Source organism: Engystomops pustulosus, chromosome 5 (genome assembly GCF_040894005.1).
Source record: "Engystomops pustulosus chromosome 5, aEngPut4.maternal, whole genome shotgun sequence".
Taxonomy (NCBI): Eukaryota; Metazoa; Chordata; class Amphibia; order Anura; family Leptodactylidae; genus Engystomops; species Engystomops pustulosus.
Genome location: NC_092415.1, coordinates 163,324,522 through 163,350,499, shown reverse-complemented (window position 1 = coordinate 163,350,499; position 25,978 = coordinate 163,324,522). Strand labels below are relative to the sequence as shown.

General features: G+C 44.0%; 2 protein-coding genes across 2 annotated transcripts in view; one reads left to right on the top strand and one right to left on the bottom strand.

Moving 5' to 3' along the window:
- Window positions 1-11,124, top strand: part of RAB5A (RAB5A, member RAS oncogene family) — a 33,942-nt gene extending 22,818 nt beyond the window's left edge. The window contains exons 4-6 of the mRNA XM_072153649.1: window positions 1,186-1,308; window positions 7,804-7,897; window positions 10,054-11,124. Coding sequence (XP_072009750.1) covers window positions 1,186-1,308; window positions 7,804-7,897; window positions 10,054-10,169 — 333 coding nt within the window. The 3' untranslated portion in view covers window positions 10,170-11,124. The remainder of the gene's footprint in view (window positions 1-1,185; window positions 1,309-7,803; window positions 7,898-10,053) is intronic.
- Window positions 11,125-12,752: 1,628 nt separating this feature from the next.
- PP2D1 (protein phosphatase 2C like domain containing 1) overlaps window positions 12,753-25,978 on the bottom strand; it is a 78,933-nt gene continuing 65,707 nt past the window's right edge. The window contains 3 exon segments of the mRNA XM_072153647.1: window positions 12,753-13,683; window positions 22,909-22,956; window positions 22,959-23,866. Of these exon segments, the coding sequence (XP_072009748.1) occupies window positions 13,070-13,683; window positions 22,909-22,956; window positions 22,959-23,866 (1,570 nt within the window). The 3' untranslated portion in view covers window positions 12,753-13,069.

Here is a 25,978-nt window from a genome sequence, read left to right as displayed (position 1 = left end):
TAACCATGACTGGGCATTGTGCCAGCATCTGACTGGCACTGAAGCCCATTCCAGTATAATGGCTTTGCTTTTCCAGCTCATTAGTTTCTCTGGATGGAGAAGGGAGCTGGTGCCTATTTAGAAGGAGTTAGTATTCACACAGTCGCTGTACAGCTGTAGCCAGCCTGCAAGTGACCAGACCTGTGACCCTGTGTGTACACGGGCAATACCAACCACTGGAGCCATAGCCTTATAGGAGACCGTGCAGAGTACCTGGCACTTCACGTGTTGTGTACGCTGCGTTCATTGCTACCGCTGCCAGTGCTGGAGAACTTGAGAAGATGAAGAATAATGTTGTTCTAGGCCTTTATATGTTCCCCGCTGCCAAACTGTGACGGCTTTGTACTCCTCTATACACTCCAATAAGAAAACCTCATTTTGGCATATTCAGAGTGCCAGGTGGGTCAGAAGAGAGATACCGATGAACCACATTGTTTGTGATAGCCTTTATTATTATGCTGTGTACAGTGAAAACCCATATAATTAACATTCCACTATACCTCCTAAAGAAGCCTGGAATATGTATTATATACTAGAAAAACTACATACATGACTAAAAACACACGGTAAGGCCGCATGCACACTGACTTACGCCCGGGCGGCTATGGCCGGGTGGACATACGTCAGCGGCAATAGAGACCCCTCCCCTCTCCCAAGCGGCTTGTAACACAGGGAATAATAGGAAATGTCCTATCTTTTCCCTGTGTATGGAGCTGTACGCTGTATTGCTCCATGCGTCATTGCCAGTCCATGGGGACCTGTGTACGGCCACAAGTTTGCAGCCGTACATAAGTCCCCCTACAGACGTGTGAATGCGGCCACCATGTAGATTCCTTATAAACTTCTTTCTCTAACATTTGTCTTGCATACAGGATACAATGTACTATATTCACAACTCTTCTTCTCTAGAACACGCTGCCTTCAGATAAGACACTCCAATCTACTCAGGTCCTTCTGCTCTATATCATTCTGCCTGTATATAAGACGCCATGTACAATCTGCTGAGCTCCTCCTGCTCTGTAACATGCTGCCTGCATATAACAATGCTTCCTCATGGTGATGGCCTCCCTTTGGGAAAATTCTTTTCATTGTGAGACATGACCCTTAGATGGATGGATGTTATATGACAACTGTGTTCTTGTGCAGGAATCATTTGCAAGAGCAAAGAACTGGGTAAAAGAGCTGCAGAGACAAGCGAGCCCTAATATTGTCATAGCTTTGTCTGGTAACAAAGCGGATCTGGCTTCCAAGCGAGCTGTGGACTTCCAGGTACGTAGATGTAATTCCCTGTCATGTATTCATACATTGCCTTGTCAATGAGACCTATATTATTCTGTATGATAATTGCTATGTCTGTGTCTCAAGACTCTTATAGCTGCAGAAGATAACTATAATTAAGTGTTATAATTGCTATTCTTATAGGATTGTAGAGATGCCCTTACATCCCTGACTCGTAAATTGTTTCCTATATGAAGTCATTGTCGAAGTTCCCTTTTACAGTAAGACGATCATATAGGCCAGTGATGGCGAACCTTTTAGGGACTGAGTGCCGAAACTACAAGCAAAAGCCACATATTTTTCACAGAGGGCCAAATGCCAATTTAAAGTAACAGGTTTCCAACGTATTGGCGCCCTGAGAACACCAAAACAGGAGAAAGAAGGAGAAATTCAGATTATTATTGAAGTTTCCCTCTAAAGTCCCCTTAACAGGATGAATCACAGGTCCGGAAAAGGGGCTACAATGATAATCAAGCTCTGTCCACACCTCCTTGATTCAGCTCTTGAGTCCTGAATGGTTACCTTGGGTGATGGCTTGGGTGCCCAAAGATAGGTCTCCAAGTGCCACCTCTGGCACCACTGCCATAGGTTTGCCACCACTGATATAGACAGTCCTCATCTTAAAGGGGTATTCCCATCTGGCCATTCACATTTCATTTAATTCATTTGCCTTATGTAAACATTTCTTCAATTAGATGTTTTAAAAAAAAATGTTCCTGTGTGACGATAATATCTCATAAATGAGATGGTTGTATCCAAGGACACAGTTTGTTTCTAAGGGACCATATAACTACATTTATGAGACATTATCTTCACACTGGTAATTTTTTTTTAACAACATCTAATTGAAGAAATGTATGTATCGTATCAACTCGAGTATAAACCGAGTGTTTCAGCACAAAATTTGTGTTGAAAAACCATAACTCTGCTTATACTGGAGTCTATAAAAAATTAACACTGCACTCGCCTTTCCGACGCCCCCCCCATCCCCCCCCTCCCTTTGTGCTTCCGATGCTCCAGTGCCTCTTTGGTTCCTTTGTCTCCTCTTCGGGTCCCCTTGCGATGTCGGCTGCTCACAAACAACGACGTTATAATATGTGTGTGTGTGTGCTTGCCAAGAGAGACGTAGAGAACCAAGAAGACCAAAGGATCCAAAGCAAGAAGAGGACCTACGGGAGGCATCGGAAAGGTAAGTACAGTGTTTTTTTTCTTACAGGGGGCCTGCTAGGCTATATATACTACAGGGGAGCTGGCAGGCTATATATACTACAGGGGGGCTGGCAGGCTATATATACTGCAGGGGGACTGGCAGGCTATATATACTACAGGGGGGCTGGCAGGCTATATATACTGCAGTGGGGCTGGCAGGCTATATATACTACAGGGGCTGGGACTAATGCATTTCCCACCCTCGGTTTAAACTCGAATCTATAGGTTTTTTTGTGTTTTTTGTTCGGCTTATACTCGGGTCTGCTTATATTTGAGCATATACAGTATATGGCAGGTTAATGACATTGATTGTGAATGCCCAGACGAGAAATACCCCTTTAAGGACCCCTGACTTACAGACGACCTACAGTTACAGACGGACCTCTCTGGCCACTGTGATGTTACTTCAGTCCCAGGCTGCAATGATAAGCTGTAAGGTGTCTGTAATGAAGTTTCATTGATGTTCCTTCTTCCCATGACAGGACAAAATTTTAAAAATTCTTTTCCCCTGTAATTACAATAATAAAATATAATAGTTCCGTCATACATACAAATTCCATTTAAGTACAAACCTATCTTGCACGGAACCTGTACTGTAACCGCAACTGCCTGTAATGTAATAATTTACTTATTACATTAAATCTGCTTTCATGCAGACAATGCTTAAAAGGGTTGTCTGGTTGTCCCAGAATAGGTCCTCCAAATGGTGGGAGTCCAAAATCTGGAACCTGCACCAATTAGATAATCCCAGTTCCCTCTGGTGGTGGAAACCTTGCAGCGGATGGAGCTGGGAGAAGTTCCTTTGTGAACCTGGACCATTGCAGTCCGAAGCCTTTAATTACTTTTAGCTATTGGGTGTCCATATAGCCAACAGAGGTTGATGATGGCAGAAAGCTCATTTGCCTTATAAGCGGAGAGCTGTAGAACAGGTTGTCACTTCACATGTAGATCATTGGCCTACAACCTGTGGATCACCTCTGGTTGGTAAAATACAACATCTGTAAAAATCAAGAAAATTTATCCACCGTTTTTTGCTACATGGATCCTGCTAATCCAACATTATCACACAGACAAACTCATTATATAAGGTCACAAACCTGGTCGTGGTTTAACAACCCTGTGTGCAAGCTGAGTGACTGAGACGGGTATGTGACCAAACTTTGCATGCCAATGGCACATGGGCCTCAAACAAAGGACCATCAAGCGCATCAAGTGCATACCCTGGCTTTCCCCTCTGTCAAACCATAGTAGTGTCAAACCTATGGCACGGGTACCAGAGATGGCACTTGGCATCCTCAATGTCGGCACCCCAGCACTTACTTCGCCAGACAGGACTTGTCTCCTGTAGTCCCAGGATATCCAGGACTTTACTTGCAAATATTTTTAAGCGACACATCCTTGGCTGCCTGGGACTACAGGAAGAGGGGGAAGGGCCGGACATATTTGGTTCCCTAGCAGGGCCGGATTAAGATTGGTGGGGGGCCCTGGGCGCAAAACCTGGTGGGGGCCCCTCTACAGAATATAGCCCAGACAGGGTACACATTTAGCATCCATAGAATAGGTAGGGTCCCCCCTTAGTCAGTAATCCATGCAAGACACGTTTCCCCCTTAGGCATCATGCACAAAAATGTAAATGGGTCCATGATCGCACAATTTGACATGTCTACAGCCCCCAGTAATATATAAATGTACATTCCACAGTAATTATTGTATACATTCCCCCAGTAATTAATAGATATACAGTCCCTTGTAATAATATATACATCCCCCAGCATTAGATATAAAGCCCCCAGTAATTAATAGATACAACCCAGAGTAATTCATAAACATACATCCCTCAGTAATTAATATATACAGTGCCCAAGTTATATATGCAGCCCCCAAGTTATATATATATCCTGCTGTTATTTATACAGCCCTCTGTTGATATATAAAGCCCCCACAGTTATAATTACAGCCCCCCAGTTATACATACAGCCCCCCCAATAGTATACAGCATCCCCCTATGAATATACAGCCCCCAGTTATACCTACAGCCCCCCATAAATATAGAGCATGCCCCCCATGAATAAACAGCCCAAGTCATACATACAGTCCCCGAATGATATACAGTAGCCTCCCATGAATATACAGCCCACCAATAATATACAGCAGCCCCCCATGAATATACAATAGCCTCCCATGAATATACAGCCCAGCAGTTATAAATACAGCGCCCCATAATTCATAACAAGTCCCCAGTAAAATAATAAATCTGTACTTACCTCCCGTTCCCACGATGCGCGGCGACCTCCTGCTCCTCTTTCGGGATGCCGCCAGTACATGTGTGTCTATGGCAGCTGCCATAAAACACAGCGCACGTGATATCTGCATCCTCCGTCACACTCCGCGCCGCCCGCAAAGCAAAGCTGACATCCTGTGCGCTGTGTTTTATGGCGGCTGCCATAGACACACATGTACTGGCAGCCGCCGCTACCGCGCGGCAAGCGGTATAAATATCGGAGCACCGAGGGGGGGGCGATTCCGGGCAATGGGGCCGCCCGAATCGCCACACTTGGTAGGGCCCCCCCCCCCCTTTAATCCGGCTCTGTTCACTAGGACTACCAGAGAAGAGAGAAGGTATGCACAGAGCTGGCTTATCATTGGAGCTCCTGCTCTGGGTTCCCTGACTCTTTATGTTCAGGAGACCTGGATGGAAGCTATAATGATAATCTGAACTAATCTGACAATAAGATTGAAAACTGTAACAGAGCAAGAATCAATGAGTTACAGCCTAAATGATTATGTTGGCACTTGCATTTTGGTTGTAGTTTAGGCTCTCTAAAAGGTTTCCCATACCTGCTATAGGACTATATGTTGGACGTGATGGACTCGTCTTTATTTCAACTCTATCTACTATGATACGGTGATTTAAAAGGATTTTATTGAAAATATAGTTTACTTATATGTGCATGTTAATATAATATAGAGATGGAAAGATACATTTTTAACTGAGTGATGTTCCCACTTGGCCACAGAGAGTGGTGTATGTGCTGTGAGCGACACAAAAAATGACCTTGCACAGTCTAGTCAAATGTAACTATTGCCGACACACCATAAACAGTTATCACAAATACCAAGAAAAAAGCAAGTGTGTCATAAGGCAAAATGTAGCACAAAAAATCGAAAAATCTTTATTGGGTTACACATAAGACGTACAAGGAAAACTCAAGGTTAAAATCAATTAAAAATGTACCAAGTACATACAGTATATGAAATGCAATGTTGGTTACACGGGTAAGTATAAACCAACAACACCCCCTCGCACAATGGATAAAGTACTTCCGAAATAACCTATTAATACCTGACTGTGTGTACTGGCTTGTCCAAGGTATCAAAAAGTGAATAAATACAATCAAAATACATAATACAAAAAGAAGTCAATAGGATCCTAGAGAAAGCCTTAAAGGGGTTATTTGGGTTTAAAAAATTTCTTATGGCCGGGCTGGGGAGGGCTATTTAAACACAATAAACATGTACTTACCTCGTCCGGTGCTGCCGATGTCCTGCGCCGCGGCCGGTCTCATTACATGTGCGCACAGGGAGCTTCCGGCCGGCCGGAAGCTCCCATCCGACACCATCTCCCAGCGCTTACAACGCTGGAGATAGGGACGGATGGGAGGAGCCAGCCACATCGGGGACCGGAAGCTCCCTTTGCGCGGCTTCCGTGCCCCTGTAAACAAACAGGGGCACGGATCGAAGGGGCCGCGGCGCGGGACATCAGCAGCGCCGGAGGAGGTAAGTACATGTTTATTATGTTTAACTAGCCCTCCCCAGCCCGGCCATAATTAATTTTTAAAACCCAGATAACCCCTTTAATACATTACACTACACACGGAACCACAATGTTCCAGTCGGCAAGGAGAGGGTCAATCTGTGAAGCAACGGAGTAGTAGTGGAGGGCTTCCCACGCGTTCCGTCTCCTTTTAGGAGACTTCCTCAGGGGTGAAAGTGCCCCCTCGAGTGCCAAGCTCCCTTAAATACCCCTGTCCTACCTGCCTCCAGGTGCGCACAAGACCGGCTGAGATCATGTGCGGTCCCGCAATCAGAACAGCGCATGCACCGGAAATGACGTGGCACCGTCTCGTGTATCGCGGTATTGGGTTTCCAAGCATTAGCTGTCAGCATCTGTAGTTACGAATGTATTACAGAGAAACGCCGCGATCATTCGTATACATATATAGTAACGCCGATACCAGGGAATCAGACTATCAAAAGTAGACAAGAAGATTGTGCGGTGAAAAGGTAAGTTCAAGTTTTGCGACACCTTTTGAACTTACCTTTTCACCGCACAATCTTCTTGTCTACTTTTGATAGTCTGATTCCCTGGTATCGGCGTTACTATATATGTATACGAATGATCGCGGCGTTTCTCTGTAATACATTCGTAACTACAGATGCTGACAGCTAATGCTTGGCAACCCAATACCGCGATACACGAGACGGCGCCAAGTCATTTCCGGCGCATGCGCTGTTCTGATTGCGGGACGCACATGATCTCAGCCGGTCTTGTGCGCACCTGGAGGCAGGTAGGACGGGTATGTAAGGGAGCTTGGCACTCGACGGGGCACTTTCACCCCTGAGGAAGTCTCCTAAAAGGAGACGGAACGCGTGGGGAGCCCTCCACCCCCTCCACTACTACTCTGTTGCTTCACAGATTGACCCTCTCTTTGCCGACTGGAACACTGTGGTTCCGTGTGTAGCGTAATGTATTAAGGCTTTCTCTAGGATCCTATTGACTTCTTTTTGTATCATGTATTTTGATTGTATTTATTCACTTTTTGATACCTTGGACAAGCCAGTACACACAGTCAGGTATTAATGGGTTATTTCGGAAGTACTTTATCCATTGTGTGAGGGGGTGTTGTTGGTTTATACTTACCCGTGTAACCAACATTGCATTTCATATATGTACTTGGTGCATTTTTAATTGATTTTAACCTTGAGTTTTCCTTGTACGTCTTATGTGTAACCCAGTAAAGATTTTTCTATTTTTTGTGCTACATTTTGCCTTATGACACACTTGCTTTTTTCTTGGTATTTGTGATGTATGTGCTGTGAGCGTTGCCTGATCATTGGGGTCTTTGCACTTGGGACCAGTTGAATATTTTTTTAATCTTTTTTTCCTTTAAGTTGCTTATTTTGGGTGCCGAGCAACACCTTCTCTTGTGGTGCAGCACCCTTCTATATATATAATGACCTATGTTTCTGAACAATATGTGTATGGATATTTTGCAGGAGGCTCAGGCTTACGCAGATGACAACAGCTTGTTGTTTATGGAGACTTCGGCCAAAACATCAGCAAATGTGAATGAAATATTCATGGCAATAGGTAAGAGTACAGATGAATCTAAGCATGACATTTACTAGTGTATTCTGGATGGGCATTATTAAACAGTATCCTGTCAGACATGGTGCATGGAGATGTGGTTTTGCATGTCTAATACTGTGTAGTCCTCTTCTTTTGTCCCCCCCCCCGCCCCACCCTATATAATCATTCTGGCAGAGTGAACCTAATGTTCAACCACAGCATCCTAAAGGAGCCCTTATGTGTTGGAGACTGTGTAGAAGAGTTCTTCCTACATGTACCTGTGTGCTACCTGGTGTACCGATTTAACCTTCAATAAAGAAGCTGTAAGAGATGAAAGATTAATACAAGTATAACATAAGAATTGGTCCTATATCCGGACCAGGCTTTTACCTCTGTAACCAAGCTGTTTAGTAAATGAAATGGTTGGGCTGGTCTAGTGCACAATAGCGGTTCTGTGACCTCAGTGACTTCAGAAGATAGAGCAGGTCTTATTCCTGCCCCAATTTGTCAATCACCTGCCCCCCATCTCCACCACACAAAAACAACAGCATGAAGTGTGCGACCCATTTCTGCAGACATTCGGTGTGTTTGAGGCCTAAGGAGCATAAAATAGATCATTTCTCCCGCTCAAGAACTGCAGGAAAATTCACAGTGAATCCACATATTCTCATTTCTTGTAGTTCCTACAGAGGATTGTATTAAAGGAAATCTACCGTCGTATTCTACCTTTATTAACCAGCAGGGTAGCTCCCGGGAGCATGAATACGGACATGTGTCTATAGCTGCCCGCCTGTAGTACCTGTAAACCATTCGAAAGAAGCCGCTACAGCTTAGCCCTCTCCTCCATCGATGAAGTCAGTGCACACATGGGAGAAGATACCGTCACAGTGCCAGGATGGTAACTGGCTGGACTCCACAGCATCCAAATGTATATCCAGGGGAAAATGAAGGGTCATCCAGCGCTGTGTTAAAAGTTTTTCAAAGCTTCATTCTCCAATAATTAACATTTCCATACAGCACGTGGTAGCTTAGCTGGTACTTTTCAAGCCTTAAAGTGGCCCTTAGTAAGTGGCCCTTAGTCATAGCCACTTTTGAAAAGCGCCAGCTAAGCTACCACGTGCTGTATGGAAATGTTAATTATTGGAGAATGAAGCTTTGAAAAACTTTTAACAAAGCGCTGGATAACCCTTCATTTTTCCCTGTATATACACGTTCCTGTAGTACTTATAAAAGTCAACTTTTAATTTTATGTAATGCTGGGGGGGGGGGGGGGGTCACCACAAGAGTTTAAGCAGTTGCATATAAAGGGAACTTACAAAAATAGTTGTGAAAGTGCATTCAGTGTATACAGGAAAAATATGAATCAACAAAATCTACTTCTTAGTAATATCTTCTAACAAAGGCTCCTTTTATACAGCTTTTTTCAGTATCCATTGATGATAAGCTATATATGGTAGGATTTTCTAATTCAACTGTATAGGCGGACAATGGCATAGATTGCATACAAGTGTCTTAATAAATTTATATACACATATAGACATACAGGAAATGATATGCATAGATTACTGTGTGTTTATACGGATATGCTTAAAGGAAATCTACCATCAAAATAAATTGTGGATAAACCAGGGATATTACTCATAGATCCAGGCACTGTGACTGTGGTAATCTTAATTGTTATACATTGCCTCATTCCTTCTAAAAATCAAAAATTTTACTAATGGGCAAGTAGCACTTTATAATTATGCTAATTAGTCCAAAGGGCTGTAGTGGGTGTTTCCAGAGCACTTCAGTGCTTTAGCTTCACAGACAATGAGCAGGTCTCCCCTCCCCCTGCTGCTAGATTACACAGGCAGAGGGAGGAGGGGGTGACATGTCTTGTTCATTGTAACAGCCTATGACGCTTCTGCACTGAGGGGCTCTGGTAACACACCCAGAGACCTTCTGACATAGTGGTAAAATTATAAAAGTTGATGTTAGAAGGAAGGAAGCCGTGAATAACAGATTTAAGAAGATCACACTGCCTGAATCTTTAAGTAACTGTCCCTGGTTTATCATATTGAATTTTGATGATAGTTTTTAAGGTTCAAGTTTTTAACAGTTTGATAAAAAAAAATATTACTAGCCAATTTTACAACTTCTCAATTTTTACCCCTTTCTTTTATATCTTTTTAAAGCCAAAAAGCTTCCGAAGACGGAACCACAGACTGGTGGCGGCAATACTGTCAGAGGACGGGGTGTAGATCTTACCGAAAGCGCACAACCTAGCAAAAGTCAATGCTGTAGTAACTAAGCCTTCATGTACTTTTAAAACTATTGATATTCTCTTGCTTCCTAATTGTTAAAATAACAATTGAGTGTTTAACCCTTTTTCAGCCTTGGTGCCGGCGCAAAGCGTTGGAGGTTCCCCCTCTCCTGGCAATAGATTGAATAACATGGCCACTGAAACTATAAAGCAGCAGAAGAGACGTGCAGTGTTGTCTCTCCCCGTGAATCTGGTTTTTATAACATGCATGCATTCATTTCTAGAAGCTGATAACATGTCGTCTTGTAGCAGATACACTCAGAACATTTGGGAGAACCTATCACCAAATATCAGCCTATGAAATCCTAATTTTTATCCATGATAATTCCAGGTCTGACTAATTACTTCACAACGATCGTTAACACATTGGGGAACATTTTTAAATGGTTTGGTCTAAATAATTGATTTTTAATAGGAGTAAAAAAAATGATAATAGAAAAATGGGTTGAGCCCCTTCTCAGTATTCATGGAAAGCCGCGGCTATAATGTACATTCCGCTTCTACTGTGTAACTTATCCGCCACTAATCGTTCTGCTTCTCACATAGGAGAATGGGAAACCCCATCCAGGTTTCATTAGCTCTTTAGGAAGTAGTTTACTGTTTTATTTGCGGAGCAACTCCTTAAAATCATGCAAAAAATGTCAGATCTTATTCAAAGGTGATTCATCGGAGATGTAATTTTCTTTTCCCTCACAGTATCCGTTAATTCTGCTTTTCTGGGGCTTTTCTTTTTTTGTCTTTGCCCAATACAAATACAATGTTCTAACAATTATGTGTACTCCATTTAGTTCTCTTAAAATTGGATGGTAAAATTGTATTGTAAATAGGGTACTGGATTGTAGTCTTCATTTATGTTTAATATGTTCTGTTACTTGTAAGATTTGGTTAAAATTGTACAGTTACTAAAATGATGAAATAAAAAGCTAATGTTTTTTTTCCTCTACGTGGATTTCTTCTTGTCTGTTTCAATTAAAGGGCAGGTTTACTGATGGTAAATGTCGTAGACTTACTTACACGTCATGTCTGCCAGGGGATGACATAGTTTTTCATATGTCCGAGGGCAGACGGATTCTTTAGAAAAGATACTATAAACAAAGATTCGAATTTGGCGCAACCTCAGAATTTAAGTGATATTCAGTGTGTGAAAACAATAGTACCTGCGCCAACATAAAATATCAATGTAATAAAATATATATGCCGTCAAAAAACCTCTTTTACTCATTCAGTGTCTACATATGTAGCAATACTCACCGTACCTAGTGACGTCACCACACGGAGCTCATCAGAACTTTGTATGGAGTATTAGCCGCCGGCCGGGGCTTTACCCCACGTGCAAGAGCGATCTCCAAGCTTTGAATACTTACAGTGGATTACCTTTGAAAACGACATTTAGAGAAACTTTCCCGTGGACTTATCAGAACGCAACATTCCGGGACTCAGGAGGACCTGCTTCACACCAAAAAAGCCAGTCCGTTACCATCTCCCTCCAGGTATCCACATACTAACACACTGCCTGCATACCTCCACACCCAGTACGATATATAGCTTGTATGTTCATCCACCTTGGATTTACAAATTGAGTATTGTTACATATGTAGACACTGAATGTGTAAAAGAGGTTTTTTGTCGCCATATATATTTTATTATATTGATATTTGATGTTGGCGCAGGTACTATTGTTTTTATTTTTCTTAGTAAAATTAGGCGCTCCAGCCAACGTCACCATTGCATTGCTACGTGTTCATTGGTACCTGGTTCTGCCCACGGATCGTGACGTCTGTGGAATGGCGAGCGGGAGCAGGTACAGAATACAAGACTGGAGATATCATACCTTTGTCTGAAATGGGGCTTAGGGCTGCGGTTGCAAACTTTGCTGCACCCCGGTGGGACATAGAATGAGAGAAGGTGGTGGGAATTTAGCAGGAGATGTTATTAGTCGCCCCCCCCCCCCAAATACTTCCCCCTAACATACATATTTCTAAAGTGGCACAGAAGGAGCATCTGGAAACGTAAACCAAAGGTATAGATAGCACGTGTGCGCATTTCCCAACATAACCTGGCAGTTTGTTCGGGAAGGTAAATCGAGGTTACAGATTCCACTGAAAAGGAAGGTTGGGAAATCATGATAAATATAAGTTCAAAAACTAAGGAGTCATTCAGACGGGCATATCCACAAAAAATGCAGATGTGTGAAGTCCATGATCAGATTGTATTGTATTCTCATCTGTTTTTTCACATCTGGGTGTCTTCCATTTTTTTTTTTTTTTTTATACTTCCTTCTTAAAAAAAAGTTTAAAAGGGTGGGTTTCTAATCTACCTTCTGCACTGCCCGTTTGGCTGCCGTGCAGTATAATGTCATCCAGGTACCATCCATTTTTTCTGCAGATCCACTTACTTTTATAAAAAGTCGTGAGAAAAAAAAGTGAATGCCGCAATTTTTTTTCAAAAGGTCTGCACATCTGAGAAAAAATAAAAACGGACATGTGAACAGATGCACAGAAATCAATGGGTGAGTATGCAACCTGCAAAAAAATTGGATAGCTTAGTGACTTCAAAAAATGCCAATCTGAATGAAGCCTAAATAAACTTTATTTGCCGAAACTGAAATAACTTTGGCTTTAACAAACTCTTGAAATATCAAGCGGACATTTCTGACCTTTGCAATGTAACATCGGTTTAATCACCTAAAAGAGGTCTGCAGTAGTCGGTGACGTACCTCCTTTCTCATCATTGGTCGAAAATATAGCAGAAGAGAAGCCTCGACCAATGGTGATGCAGTGAGTGTCTCCGATTAGGCAGTGCACATAAACCATTCTCGGATCACAGCTCCAAAGCGACCGGACACCTTGTAAATGACTTGAGACTGAACACTGTGGTTTATTGGGCTTTTATGATGAACTGGATGACTTGTCGGTGCCGGGTCCCTTGTCACACCCAGGTAGCAGTATGAGGCCCACTGTGATGTTCTGTTGTGATCCAGCCTCTATCGCAGCCTTTATGACCTCCCTGCAGACATAAGCTGCTGCCATATTATACCACTTTCTTGTATCATCTGATATTGCATGAGTAGCACAAAGATGTTCAGAAGACTCGTTCAGTGTACACCTTGTGTCTTCTTCAGTTCTAGTGTCGCTTGGATTTATATCATGTGAAGACAATAAGAAAGAGCTTAGCAGATTTTGCGCCATTCCTACAACTTCCCTGGTACGTAAGACTTCCCACAAGCCACTGGAGGCAAGAATAACGAATTGGCTTGTGTTATAGATTGGGACAGATATGGTATAGGGTGCAGGGATGACGGAGTCCTTAAGTTTGGAATCACCATGGAAACCAAGTCCCCTTGAAATTCTGCTAAATCCTTCAATTAATCCAGAGCTTTCATTAGAACTAATGGACCCTCCAGATTCCAGGACTCGTGTCCTTTCTTGGTTATTAGCTGCACTGTGATCTCTAGTCAGACGGTAACCCTTCCCGTTTTTGCATAACACCGCCTTAATGTCTCCTTAAACAAAAGAAGAAATAAGTTACAGAATACTCAATATCCTTGATGAATGAAGTTATTACTTCTCTATGGGCTATTTATATACGTAACTTTAAATGTTAATATTAAAGTTTGTCTGAGTTTTTTAATAAAATCTAGAGGTGGCCTGGGGGGAGAGGGGCTGTAAAAAAATAATAAACAGGGGCAGGCATGCCCCTGATACAGCATTGGGTTCAATGTGTAACACCTGGAGTGAGTAAGTACAAGTTTATTGGGTTTTTTTTTTTAATATAACAGATTCCCCCCTTTCCCAAACCCCAGGCCACTTCTAGATTTTTATAATAAACTCAGACAACACCTTTAAAGGAAATTTACCATTTGCTTTTATGCATTGTGAACCGAACCTACCTTGAGAATGCTGTAGTGACACTGATGCAGAAACATATCTTGTTTAATCCCTGAACTGAATGGTTTTGCTGAAAAAACAAGGCAGTAAATATTGAGGTCTCTTCAAGCTCTTCTTGGAGGGGAAGGCATTGGATCCCTGGCAATTTTATACGGATTAACTATTCTAAAACTCAAAAGAAAACCTTGAATACACTTTAATGGTATTCAAGGTCTTGTCATATCTTTGGCTGTCCGCCGGGGACTTATTTCAGTACCTGTATGTTTGTATTTTATGGTACAAAAATATTGTAATACTGGTAGTTTTTGTATACGGGTGAACATAAAGGACATCTACCACTAACATGAAGGATTGTAAACCAAGCACACTGACATATTGGTGTTTGCTGCTCTGGCAGGATCTGATCTTGAGCCCCTTCACTACCGCTTCACGTAAATTTACGGCAGCTTTTACTGTGACAGATTGCAGATAGTACGCAAATTTACATGACAGTAACCAACTTCAAACAACTGCGTCCTCCTGAACCCTGGCATCTAGCAGCACAATTCTGGTGTCAAATTAAACAAGAGAATCTCCCCTTTAATATGATCCACAAGAGCCAGAGATATCCACCCTAAAAGTTTCACTAAAAAAGTTTATTATATACAGCTTTTTATTGCTGTTTTTAAGTTTGAGTGGATCTGGTTCTGTTGAGCATCCATACACAATCCATATATCATATGAAAGTGGAAACTCTCCTGTTTAATATGACCCCAGAATGTTTCTAGATGCAAGGGTTCAGGAGATATAGGCGTTTGAAATGTGCCCCCCTCCAGACGGCTCTGCAGAAGGCAGAACATAGGAGAAACTGTGGGAAAGTCTTTCACTTTTCATTATTGCAGAAGTACATGCACCCTCTGCATCTCTAGCTGAACCTGGGAAAGGGTGATGGAATGATGATGTACATATTTATAACACAGTTTGGTAAAAGTGACTACTTTTAAAAAAACACTTTAATTGGAAAGATGACAAAAAAATTTTTTTTAAATTTGCAGTCAATTATCAGCAAACTTTAAATATGTAATTATTAAAACTATTGTATCAACATAAAGTCTCACTTGTCTTGAAAAAAGTTAAACAAAGTTAAATAAAAAGAACAGCAGATCCAATGAGGGGGACACATCAGTGTGTTTGGTTTACAATCCTTCATCCTGGTGGTAGATCTCCCTTGACCTATTTTTCTGCACATTAAACACATCACATGTCTTCAATATAAAAGTCTTTCCTGAGAATAGAATTTGTGCTTTTTGAGCTCCAGTGAAACATCTCTTCTTTTTTGCACAAGAAAATGCTTCACGGTGAAAACTGTGTTAATGGAATAATATTCTATATGTCAGCATATTATTTGTGCTCTCCGCCTGAGACTACATTAGTCTGTATTCCATTTTCTCTCCATCTCCTTCCATATTATGTGCAGTCCAGTAAAATTACCTGCTCAGACTTCATTGTTGCAGTGTGGGTTGTCTGACCCAATTTCTAAAATGTTTTCTCCGCAGACTTCCCCAGAGGCATATAGTCTATTAATTACCCAATTAGAAATATTTGTTCGGCTTGCTGATGGACAAGTAAATATGATCTTGCCATTTCGCATTCTTTCACTTATCTTGCTTTAACACACGCAAAATTTATAGGATCACGTTTAGGAGAAAATCTGAATTATTGGTTTCTTAATATCTCCTGATGATTGGATGGTTCCGGGGGTTTTGGCCATATTAATAAATGGTATCAAATAATGTAAATGTCTGTTTTCTGTAGGGTAGTACGGCCAGCTACATATTACAGGGAAGCAGAGAGCTACTCTTGTAGTTACTGTACTGACTGCACTCTGCTCGTCCTGCTGTGACCTCTGGGAGCTTTCCTTGGGTATGTATTGAACATATCAAAAAATAAGATGTGAATGTAACAAAGTATGTGCTGAACGTAGCCATAGACAAATACTGTGCATACAGAAGCATCCTTTTTACCTCTGTACAGTAAACGTTGCACCAGATGAAAACAAAGCAGTCTGCGTCCTGCTGCAGAGCAACGTAAACGCTCAGTGGAGACCATAATAGCCTATGGGGGACGGATGCAATTATATTGCATCCATGTCCGGATTTTGCTGATTGAACGTTCTGGTCATTCCTCAGCGATGTCACTGCCCATATAAGTACATTAACATAACTGGGGTAACACCCTGCACATCGGCAACAGCCAATCGCTGCTGATGCTGCTTTCAGGGGGAGTAGTGGAAAAGGAGGTCACTCACTAGACAGTGAGGACAGGGGTGTACCAAGCCTGTCTGCTGCCTGGGCGAGCCATAGAGAGACGCCCCCCCCCTGCCAATATATATGTGATATATCAGGGAGTGTCAGGACCAGATCCATCATATTGGTTTGGTGTAAAAATAAAGCAATGCAAAATGCATACAGCGTGTATAAAATGCATATAGCGTACCGCCATGTAGTATAAAATGCATACCGCGTACCGCCATATAGTATAAAATGCATACAGCGTACCGCCATGTGGTATAAAATGCATACAGCTTATCACCATGTGGTATAAAATGCATACAGCTTATCACCATGTGGTATAAAATGCATACAGCGTATCGCCATGTACTATAAAATGCATACAGCGTACCGTCATGTACTATAAAATGCATACAGCATACCGCCATGTAGTATAAAATACATACAGCATATCGCCATGTAGTATAAAATGCATCCAGAGTACAGCCATGTAGTATAAAATGCATCCAGCGTACAGCCATGTAGTATAAAATGCATACAGCATACCGCCATGTAGTATAAAATGCATACAGCGTATCACCATGTAGTATAAAATGCATACAGCCTCCCCCCATGTGGTATAAAATGCATACAGCTTATCACCATGTGGTATAAAATGCATACAGCGTGCCGCCATGTAGTATAAAATGCATCCAGCGTGCCACCAAGTAGTATAAAATAGATACAGTGTACCACCAAGTAGTATAAAATGCATACAGAATACCACCATGTAGTACAAATGCTGCATATACATACAGCATATATACACATAAACAAACAGTAGATACAGCATATACACACACAAACATATATACACATATACATATATACACACACATATATATACACACACACACATATAACATATATACACACATATTACATATATATATATATATATATATATATATATATATATATATACACACACACACACATATTACATACGTATTGTGAGAAAGTGAGAGGTGTCATTTGGGAAAACCTGCGTGTGTCACTGCTTCCTGCACTGCTACCTGTCAACTACCAGAGCAATTCCCCACATATGGTGGATTGGAGCGGGCAAAGTGCAGTGAAGTATACACTAGTGCATGTCCTGGAAGTTGACAGCACTGAAGCTGCAAGCCACAGCCATGGAGGAGTTAATCAAGCAGCTTGTCCAGTCCAACGTGCAGCAGCAAGAGACAAACAGATTGCTGCTCCAGCAGATAACAGCCCTGACCGCTGCTCAGCAAAGGACTGTCCCAGCAATGACGGTGAAGGACGCCAGGAAAGAGGTCCGCAAAGCTATGACCAAGATGACCGCCGAGGATGATGTGGAGGCCTATCTGACAGGCTTTGAGAGGGTGGCCACCCGAGAGAGGTTGCCACAGCAACACTGGGCAGAGGTGTTGGCCCCCTTCCTCGTCGCTGATCCCCAGCAGGCATACTACGACCTGAGCGAGGAGTATGCCCGGGACTACTCCAAGGTAAAGGCAGAGATCTTGGCCCGACTAGGAGTGGATCAGCATCTACGCGCTCAAAGAGTGAATAGCTGGAGATACCAGGAGGTGCTACCACCGAGGGGGCAGATGCACCAACTTGTTCACTTGGTCCGCAAGTGGCTTCAGCCGGAGACATCAACCCCAGCCCAGATGGTCGAGAAAGTTGTTTTGGACCGTTTCCTGAGGGCCTTGCCGGGTGAGATCCAACAATGGGTGGGACACGGGGACCCGTCTGATGCCGATGCGCTGGTGGGGTTGGTGGAGAGGTTTTGTGCCACTCAGGCCCTAACAAAGAAAGCCCCTTATACCAAGACAGGCCTTAAGGCACGGAAGGTCTTGTGACCCACAAATTCCCGGGGCAGGACAACGCCCAATGTCCGGGAAGTACCCCAGGGGAGGAGGAGGGGGGAGGCTCCCACCTGTTGGACCTGCCATGAGCCAGGTCATATTGCAGCCCATTGCCCCAATTCCTCAGAGCCCATGGACTGCAGTTCCGCCAGAAGGGTTTCTCTCTATGCTGCCCCTGTCTACACAGCTACTAGCCCCGACTCTGCTGATGAGCGCCACCTGTGCCGGGTGACTGTGGCAGGGCATCCAGCGTTGGCCCTGCTGGACTCAGGCAGTCGGGTGACCTTGATTAATGGGTCCCTCACAGACCCCAAGGCGGTCACAGGGCGCACAATTGGAGTCCTGTGCATCCATGGGGACGTAAAGGACTACCCCACCACAGTTATTAACTTCCAGACCTCTTGTGGAGAGACACTACATGAGGCAGCGGTTGTCAAGAACTTGCCCCATGACCTTATCTTGGGACGGGACTTCCCCATGTTCTGGACTCTATGGCGGGGAAACCAAGAGTTGGGGGGCTGTTCTCCTGTGTTGTCTGGTCAGATCTCCGAAGCCGAGCCTGATGACCCAGACTCTGGAGTTCCTGCCGTAGGGGTGACCGCCACAGAAGATGGAAGTGTAATGTTTCCCCTAGATGTTATGGCAGGCGAAACTGAGGAGGTAGTGACAGGACCGCAGTTGTCTGATTTGGAGGTATCCCGTGACAACTTTGGTACTGCCCAACTCCAGGACCCCACTCTGGTCCGCGCCAGAGAAAATGTGGTAGAGATTAATGGCGTACCTCAGCACCCAGGTGCGGATAAGTTGTTCCCTCGTGTGGTGGTAAATCAGGAGTTATTGTACCGCATTGATAAGGTCCACGGTGAAACCCGGGAGCAGTTAATGGTGCCTCAGCCATATCGTCAGATGGTGTTAGACCTTGCACATAAGCATGTGATGGGAGGGCACCTAGGTACCACAAAAACTCTGGAACGCATCTTGCAGCGTTTTTACTGGCCAGGAGTATATGATAGGGTAAAAAGGTATTGTGAAACTTGCCCTGATTGTTAATTGCATGCTCCCATGGTACACTTTCGAAGTCCGTTGGTACCTCTGCCCATTATTGAGGTACCCTTTGAAAGGGTCGCCATGGATTTGGTCGGTCCTTTAGTTAAATCTGCTCGGGGGCATCAGCATATCCTGGTAGTCATGGACTATGCTACCCGATATCCTGAGGCCATCCCACTGCGGCACACCTCTGCGAAACTAATTGCTAAAGAGTTGTTTGCCATGTTCTGCCGGGTGGGACTTCCCAAGGAGATCCTCACAGATCAGGGGACTCCTTTTATGTCAAAAGTCACCAAGGAGCTATGTCGGCTCTTTAATATTAAACAGTTACGCACCTCTGTGTACCATCCTCAGACGGATGGATTGGTAGAACGGTTCAACAAAACTTTAAAGAGTATGCTAAAAAAGGTGGTAAACAAGGATGGGAAGGACTGGGATGTACTATTGCCATATTTAATGTTCGCCATCCGAGAGGTCCCACAAGCCTCTACTGGGTTCTCACCGTTTGAGTTAGTGTATGGCAGACATCCCAGGGGTCTCCTGGACATAGCCAAGGAGACAAGGGAACAAGAGCCCACCCCCCACAAAAGTGTAATAGACCATATCGCAGATATGCAGGACAGGGTGGCAGCCGTCATGCCCATTGTCAAAGAGCATATGGAGGAGGCACAAAGAACTCAAAGCCGGGTTTATAACAGGTCAGCAAAAGTAAGGAGCTTTAGTCCCGGTGATCGTGTGTTGGTGCTAGTCCCCACTGTAGAAAGTAAGTTTCTCGCTAAATGGCAAGGACCGTATGAGGTTATAGAGAAAATAGGAGAGGTGAACTACAGGATACGTCAGCCCGGACGGAGAAAACCCGAGCAGACTTATCATGTAAATCTGTTGAAGGCCTGGAAAGACAGAGAGAGTCTGCATACAGAGATGGTCCTGGCTAGTCCACCTCCTGCGATACCCTCACAGGCTGCAGGTAAGCCTGTGCCGGAGGCAGAAGTGCGAATAGCCGATACCCTTACCAAAGAGCAACAGCGAGAGGCTCGAGAGTTTGTAGCAAGAAATACAGATGTGTTCTCAGAGTTGCCAGGCTACACATCTGTAATTAAACATGACATTGTCACTGAGCCAGGGGTAAAGGTAAGATTAAGGCCGTACCGAGTCCCTGAAGCTCGTAGACAAGCCATATCAGAAGAAGTTCAGAAGATGCTGAAGCTAGGGGTTATTGAGGAGTCCAAAAGTGAGTGGGCCAGTCCAATTGTTCTAATTCCCAAACCGGATGGGACGTTGCGATTTTGCAACGATTTTAGAAAATTGAATGAGGTGTCTAAGTTTGATGCCTATCCCATGCCCCGGGTGGACGAGCTTATTGAGAGACTAGGGGGTGCTCGGTACTTCACCACCCTGGATCTAACTAAAGGATATTGGCAGGTACCCCTGACAGATAGGGCTAAAGAAAAGACAGCCTTTATCACCCCTGAGGGCCTTTTTCACTATGTTGTATTACCGTTTGGGCTTCATGGGGCCCCCGCTACCTTTCAACGGTTAATGGACATAGTGTTAAAGCCACATAGGAGATACGCCTCCGCCTATCTAGATGACATTATCATCTACAGCCAAGACTGGGCGAGTCACTTGGCCAAGGTACAGGCCGTAGTGAACTCTCTAAGGGCAGCGGGCCTGACTGCAAACCCCAAGAAGTGTGCACTGGGAATGCAGGAGACACACTATTTGGGGTATGTGATCGGTCGAGGTATAATTAAACCTCAGATCAACAAGATTGACGCTATACAGGGTTGGCCTCAACCAGTGAGCACAAAGCAAGTCAGGGCATTCCTGGGCATTGTAGGGTACTACAGACGGTTTATACCAAACTTTGCCACCATGTCCGCTCCCCTGACAGACCTGCTGAAGGGTAAAAGGCCTGTCATGGTGCGGTGGAATGAACAAGCAGAAGATGCTTTTCAGGCCTTGAAGTCTGCGTTGTGTGGATCTCCCATCCTCATTGCGCCAAACTTCAAGAAAGAGTTTAATGTGCAGACGGATGCGTCAGAGGTAGGGCTGGGAGCTGTCCTGTCTCAGGAGGTGAATGGAGAAGAACACCCCATTACCTACCTGAGCAGGAAGCTCACGCCAGCAGAGAAAAATTACAGTATCGTAGAGAAGGAATGTCTGGCGATAAAGTGGGCATTGGAGTCCCTACGGTACTACTTGCTGGGACGACAGTTCTGTCTCATAACTGACCACTCTCCTCTCACGTGGATGAGTAGAACTAAGGAGAAGAATGCCAGGGTCACTAGGTGGTTCTTGTCCCTCCAAAATTTCAGCTTTACGGTGGAGCACAGAGCCGGGAAACTACAGGGCAATGCGGATGCCTTGTCCCGAACGCATTGTTTAATGTCAGGAGTTCGCCCCGGTGGGTCTGAACTGAGGGGGAGGGTATGTGAGAAAGTGAGAGGTGTCATTTGGGAAAACCTGCGTGTGTCACTGCTTCCTGCACTGCTACCTGTCAACTACCAGAGCAATTCCCCACAGTATATATATACACACACATATATATATACATATATATATATATACACACATATATATATATATATATACACATATTACACATATATAAACACATGTTACACATATATATACATATTACACATATATATACACATGTTACACATATATATACATATTACACACACATATACATATTACACACACATATATATAAATATATAAATATAAAGTAACCTTACCTGTTCTTGGAAAGTTCGGGGCCTTGTCCTGCAGCGGCGGTGGCGCAGTGCGGGAGCGGGTAGGTCGAGAGCCGGGAGCGGGGAAGGGGGGGGGCGTGAGCGGGGGTTCAGACGGGATGGAGGCGGAGCCGAGAGCCTTGAGGGGGGGAGAGCGGTAACGGAGCCTGGAACTTGAGCGGGGGCAGGGGAAGCAGGGAGCCTGGAGGGGGGAGGGGAGACATGAGCGCAGCAGGGTTGAGAAGGGAATGGAGGGGGAGCCGGGAGCGGAGTTATGGGCGGGACCGAAAGTATACGGGGAGTGGGGGAGTTTGATGCAGGCAGGGGGGCGGAAGCTCGGTGCCGGCGGCGTCGGGGGGCGGGCGCAAGGTGCCGGCAGCGTCGGGGAGCAAGGTGGGCTGCAACGCGGTCCCGTCCGGCGTGCGGCCCGGGAGCTCAGTGCCGGCCGGTGCCGCCCCCTCGTTGAGCAGGAGGCGCGCCGCCTGAGACGAGATGCTCAACTCGCCTCATGGCAGGTGCGCCCCTGAGTGAGGACACATGACTGGTGTCTAAATTGATTATGTGACATTGTAACAAACACACTGCATTTTGGACTGGTTACAACGATGGGTTCATTGGGATAGTGCGTCTGAGAGTAGCTGCATAGATGAAATGCTGTACTCCGAGTAAATAATTCATGGATAGCTAGGATATGGCTATATATGTTGAAGCCTGACTATGATGGTAGATTTTCTTTAAAGGGAATGTTCTAGAATTGCTAATACATTTATTTGGTTTACTGATATATATATATATATGGAAGGCCTATAACAAGTGATCTGTTTACACAAGGCCTATAACTTTGACCTCCATGGTCTTCCATTTCTGTGTATTCACTTGCATACAATCTTTCTATGTAAATGCTGACTTACCTATATTTGCTACATGAAGCACGCCAAGCCTTGTTTTCTCCTTATCTTCTGACCTCTGAGGGTCTGGTATTGTTGACCATCTATGAGACAGGTCACAGCAGAGCACCCACTCCACCTTGACCTCGAGCTCTCCTTCCTTCCTAGCTGCAACAGTCTTTCCATCCGCCAAAAAGCTTTGGCATGGGCCATGTGTATACCTTCTATATCCGGGTCTTTGCCTCTTTTTGTCTTTTCTGTGGAGAAAATGTGCTCCGTTTTCTTGTAATCGTCTTTATAAACGGAGTCAAATGATCTCACAAAAGACTCTTCTTCTTGGTTTAACTTGTAAGATGGATCCAGGGCTGAAATACTGTCCAGCAGTAGAATAGGAAACTCTGCAGCTGCAGTTAAGGCAGCCATATTCCCATGATACCCATCAAAAATACCAACCAAGCACGTGTTCTCCCTGTGCCCATAGTTATCGAGAACTATGAATGAGTCCTCCATGCAACTTTGCCAGGAAGTATTTTTATCGCAACAGACGACTATGGATTTCACTAGACCACTATTTCCGTCTATGCCATAAACGTGGCAGGTAGTCTCAAAGGGGGCGTGTATTTTGCTAGTATATGGTGCCATAGAAAGCATCTTTCCTTTCAATGTTTCATAGGATGCATTAATCTTCTGGTATTCTCTATATTTGTATTCTGAAGAGCTTTCAATCTGAGCGATCATGTTCTCCTTTTGGACTGTGAGGATATGAAGATTTGCCGTCTCGTCCTCTGGCTTACAGCCCAGTATTTTCTTAGCTTTGTGGCATTGTTTGTGGCTTATAAGGGAACACAGATTAACTCTTTCCTGGCATACAGAACAAGGAAGCCAGGTTTCATTCATTTCAGATATTTGCTCCTTCTTAGCATCTGGAGTGCGGAAATCCACATTTGAGGTCTCTATGATGGTTGGTAGTAAATTACTCATCCTGGAAGAAAAAATTGCATCAAGTCGGTGAATGGTAACAGAAATATAAGTGAAAAACACTAAAAGATTTTTTTGTGGTGCCAGGAGTTTTTCTCCTGATTTTGGATGTTTTTGAGCTGCTGTTTCCAACAATACCTCCCATTTGTCTCTAACAGCTCTAGTTTATTAGCAATTAAAAAATAAATACAATGGCTGTCCAAACTCCCTACCCTCAATAGCGATTTCCACTGTGTCACCTTAACAACGACAACAGGTCATTGAGAAGAGTGCTGAAGCGAAGAGGAGCACAGGTAGGGGAGTATTCTTTTTTTTTATTTTTGCTGTGGCTACCCATCTACTGGAGAACATTTGCTGTGGCTACCTATCTACTGGGGAGCGCGTGCGCTGGTTAACTTTCTACTGGGGGACATGTGCTGTGGCTACCTATCTCCTGGAGGGCATATGCTGTGGCTACTTATCTACTGGGGCAAGTGCTGTGGCTACCTATCTACTGGATGCATGTGCAGTGGCTACATATCTACTGAGGGACATGTTCTGTGACTACTTATCTACTGGGGGGCATATGCTGTGGCTACCTATCTACTGAAGGGCATGTGGACTCGTGGCTACTTATCTTCTGGGGGGCATGTGTTGTGGTGGCTACCAATCTACTGCGGAGCATGTCCTGAACTGGCTACCTATCTACTGGTGGGCATGTTCTACACTGGCTACCTATCTACTGGGGGGGGGGGCATGTGCTGCGGTGGCTACCTAACTATACCTATACTGTATATGCAGTGTTAATGCATTTCATGCTTTATGTTATATAAACACACACTTAATTAATGAATTAGGGGGTGCAGTATATATTATAAATTGGGGGTGCTTTATTTGCGATAATTAATTCCACGAAACTTTGTATAGGTTGAGAAAGAATTTATGAAGCACTTATATATGATGTGGCATAATAGTATAAGATGGGAACTAAATTGTGGGGGGGCCAAAAATCTTGTCAGTCAGGGACTCCAAAATTCCTAGTGATGACCCTGCCTATATTATTCTTGCCCTGTTAAAGCTTTTCAGCAGCCAAAGGTCATAGGATGTCCCCTGTCCTGCTGCTTTCTGCCAAATGACAGGGATGCGCAGTCATTACTGTCTACACGCATCCATAATAACTGTTCCCATATTAAAGTTTGGAGGGGACGTGTATATAGTAATGACTCCATCCACTGGAAGCCAGTAGGACATGGGATATCGCAGTAAGTGCCAAGTCAAGCTGATTTAGGTGAAAACATTGGTAGAGAGATTGAGTGTTCAGATCACCACCTGGTGCATGGATGATTATCCCAAAGCCAGAGCTTTCATCCACAAGAAGAAAAGTTTCATGCAGTAATAAAGCGTAATCCTTTATTGATGATGCATAAAACAAGTGCAATCACAGAAGGAACAGGGAAAAATAAAGCAAATGGTTTAGGTCTAAACACTTTGTTTTTTTCCCCTGTTCCTGCTGTGATTGGACATGTTTGACGCATCAACAATAAAGGATTAAGATTTTAATACTAAATCATTATAGAGCTGCATTACATTTTCTTCTAGTGGATTAAGTATGATATACACTCACCGGCCACTTTATTAGGTACACCATGCTAGTAACGGGTTGGACCCCCTTTTGCCTTCAGAACTGCCTCAATTCTTCGTGGCATAGATTCAAGAAGGTGCTGGAAGCATTCCTCAGAGATTTTGGTCCATATTGACATGATGGCATCACACAATTGCCGCAGATTTGTCGGCTGCACATCCATAATGTGAATCTCCCGTTCCACCACATCCCAAAGATGCTCTATTGGATTGAGATCTGGTGACTGTGGAGGCCATTTGAGTACAGTGAACTCATTGTCATGTTCAAGAAACCAGTCTGAGATGATTCCAGCTTTATGACATGGCGCATTATCCTGCTGAAAGTAGCCATCAGATGTTGGGTACATTGTGGTCATAAAGGGATGGACATGGTCAGCAACAATACTCAGGTAGGCTGTGGCGTTGCAACGATGCTCAATTGGTACCAAGGGGCCCAAAGAGTGCCAAGAAAATATTCCCCACACCATGACACGACCACCACCAGCCTGAACCGTTG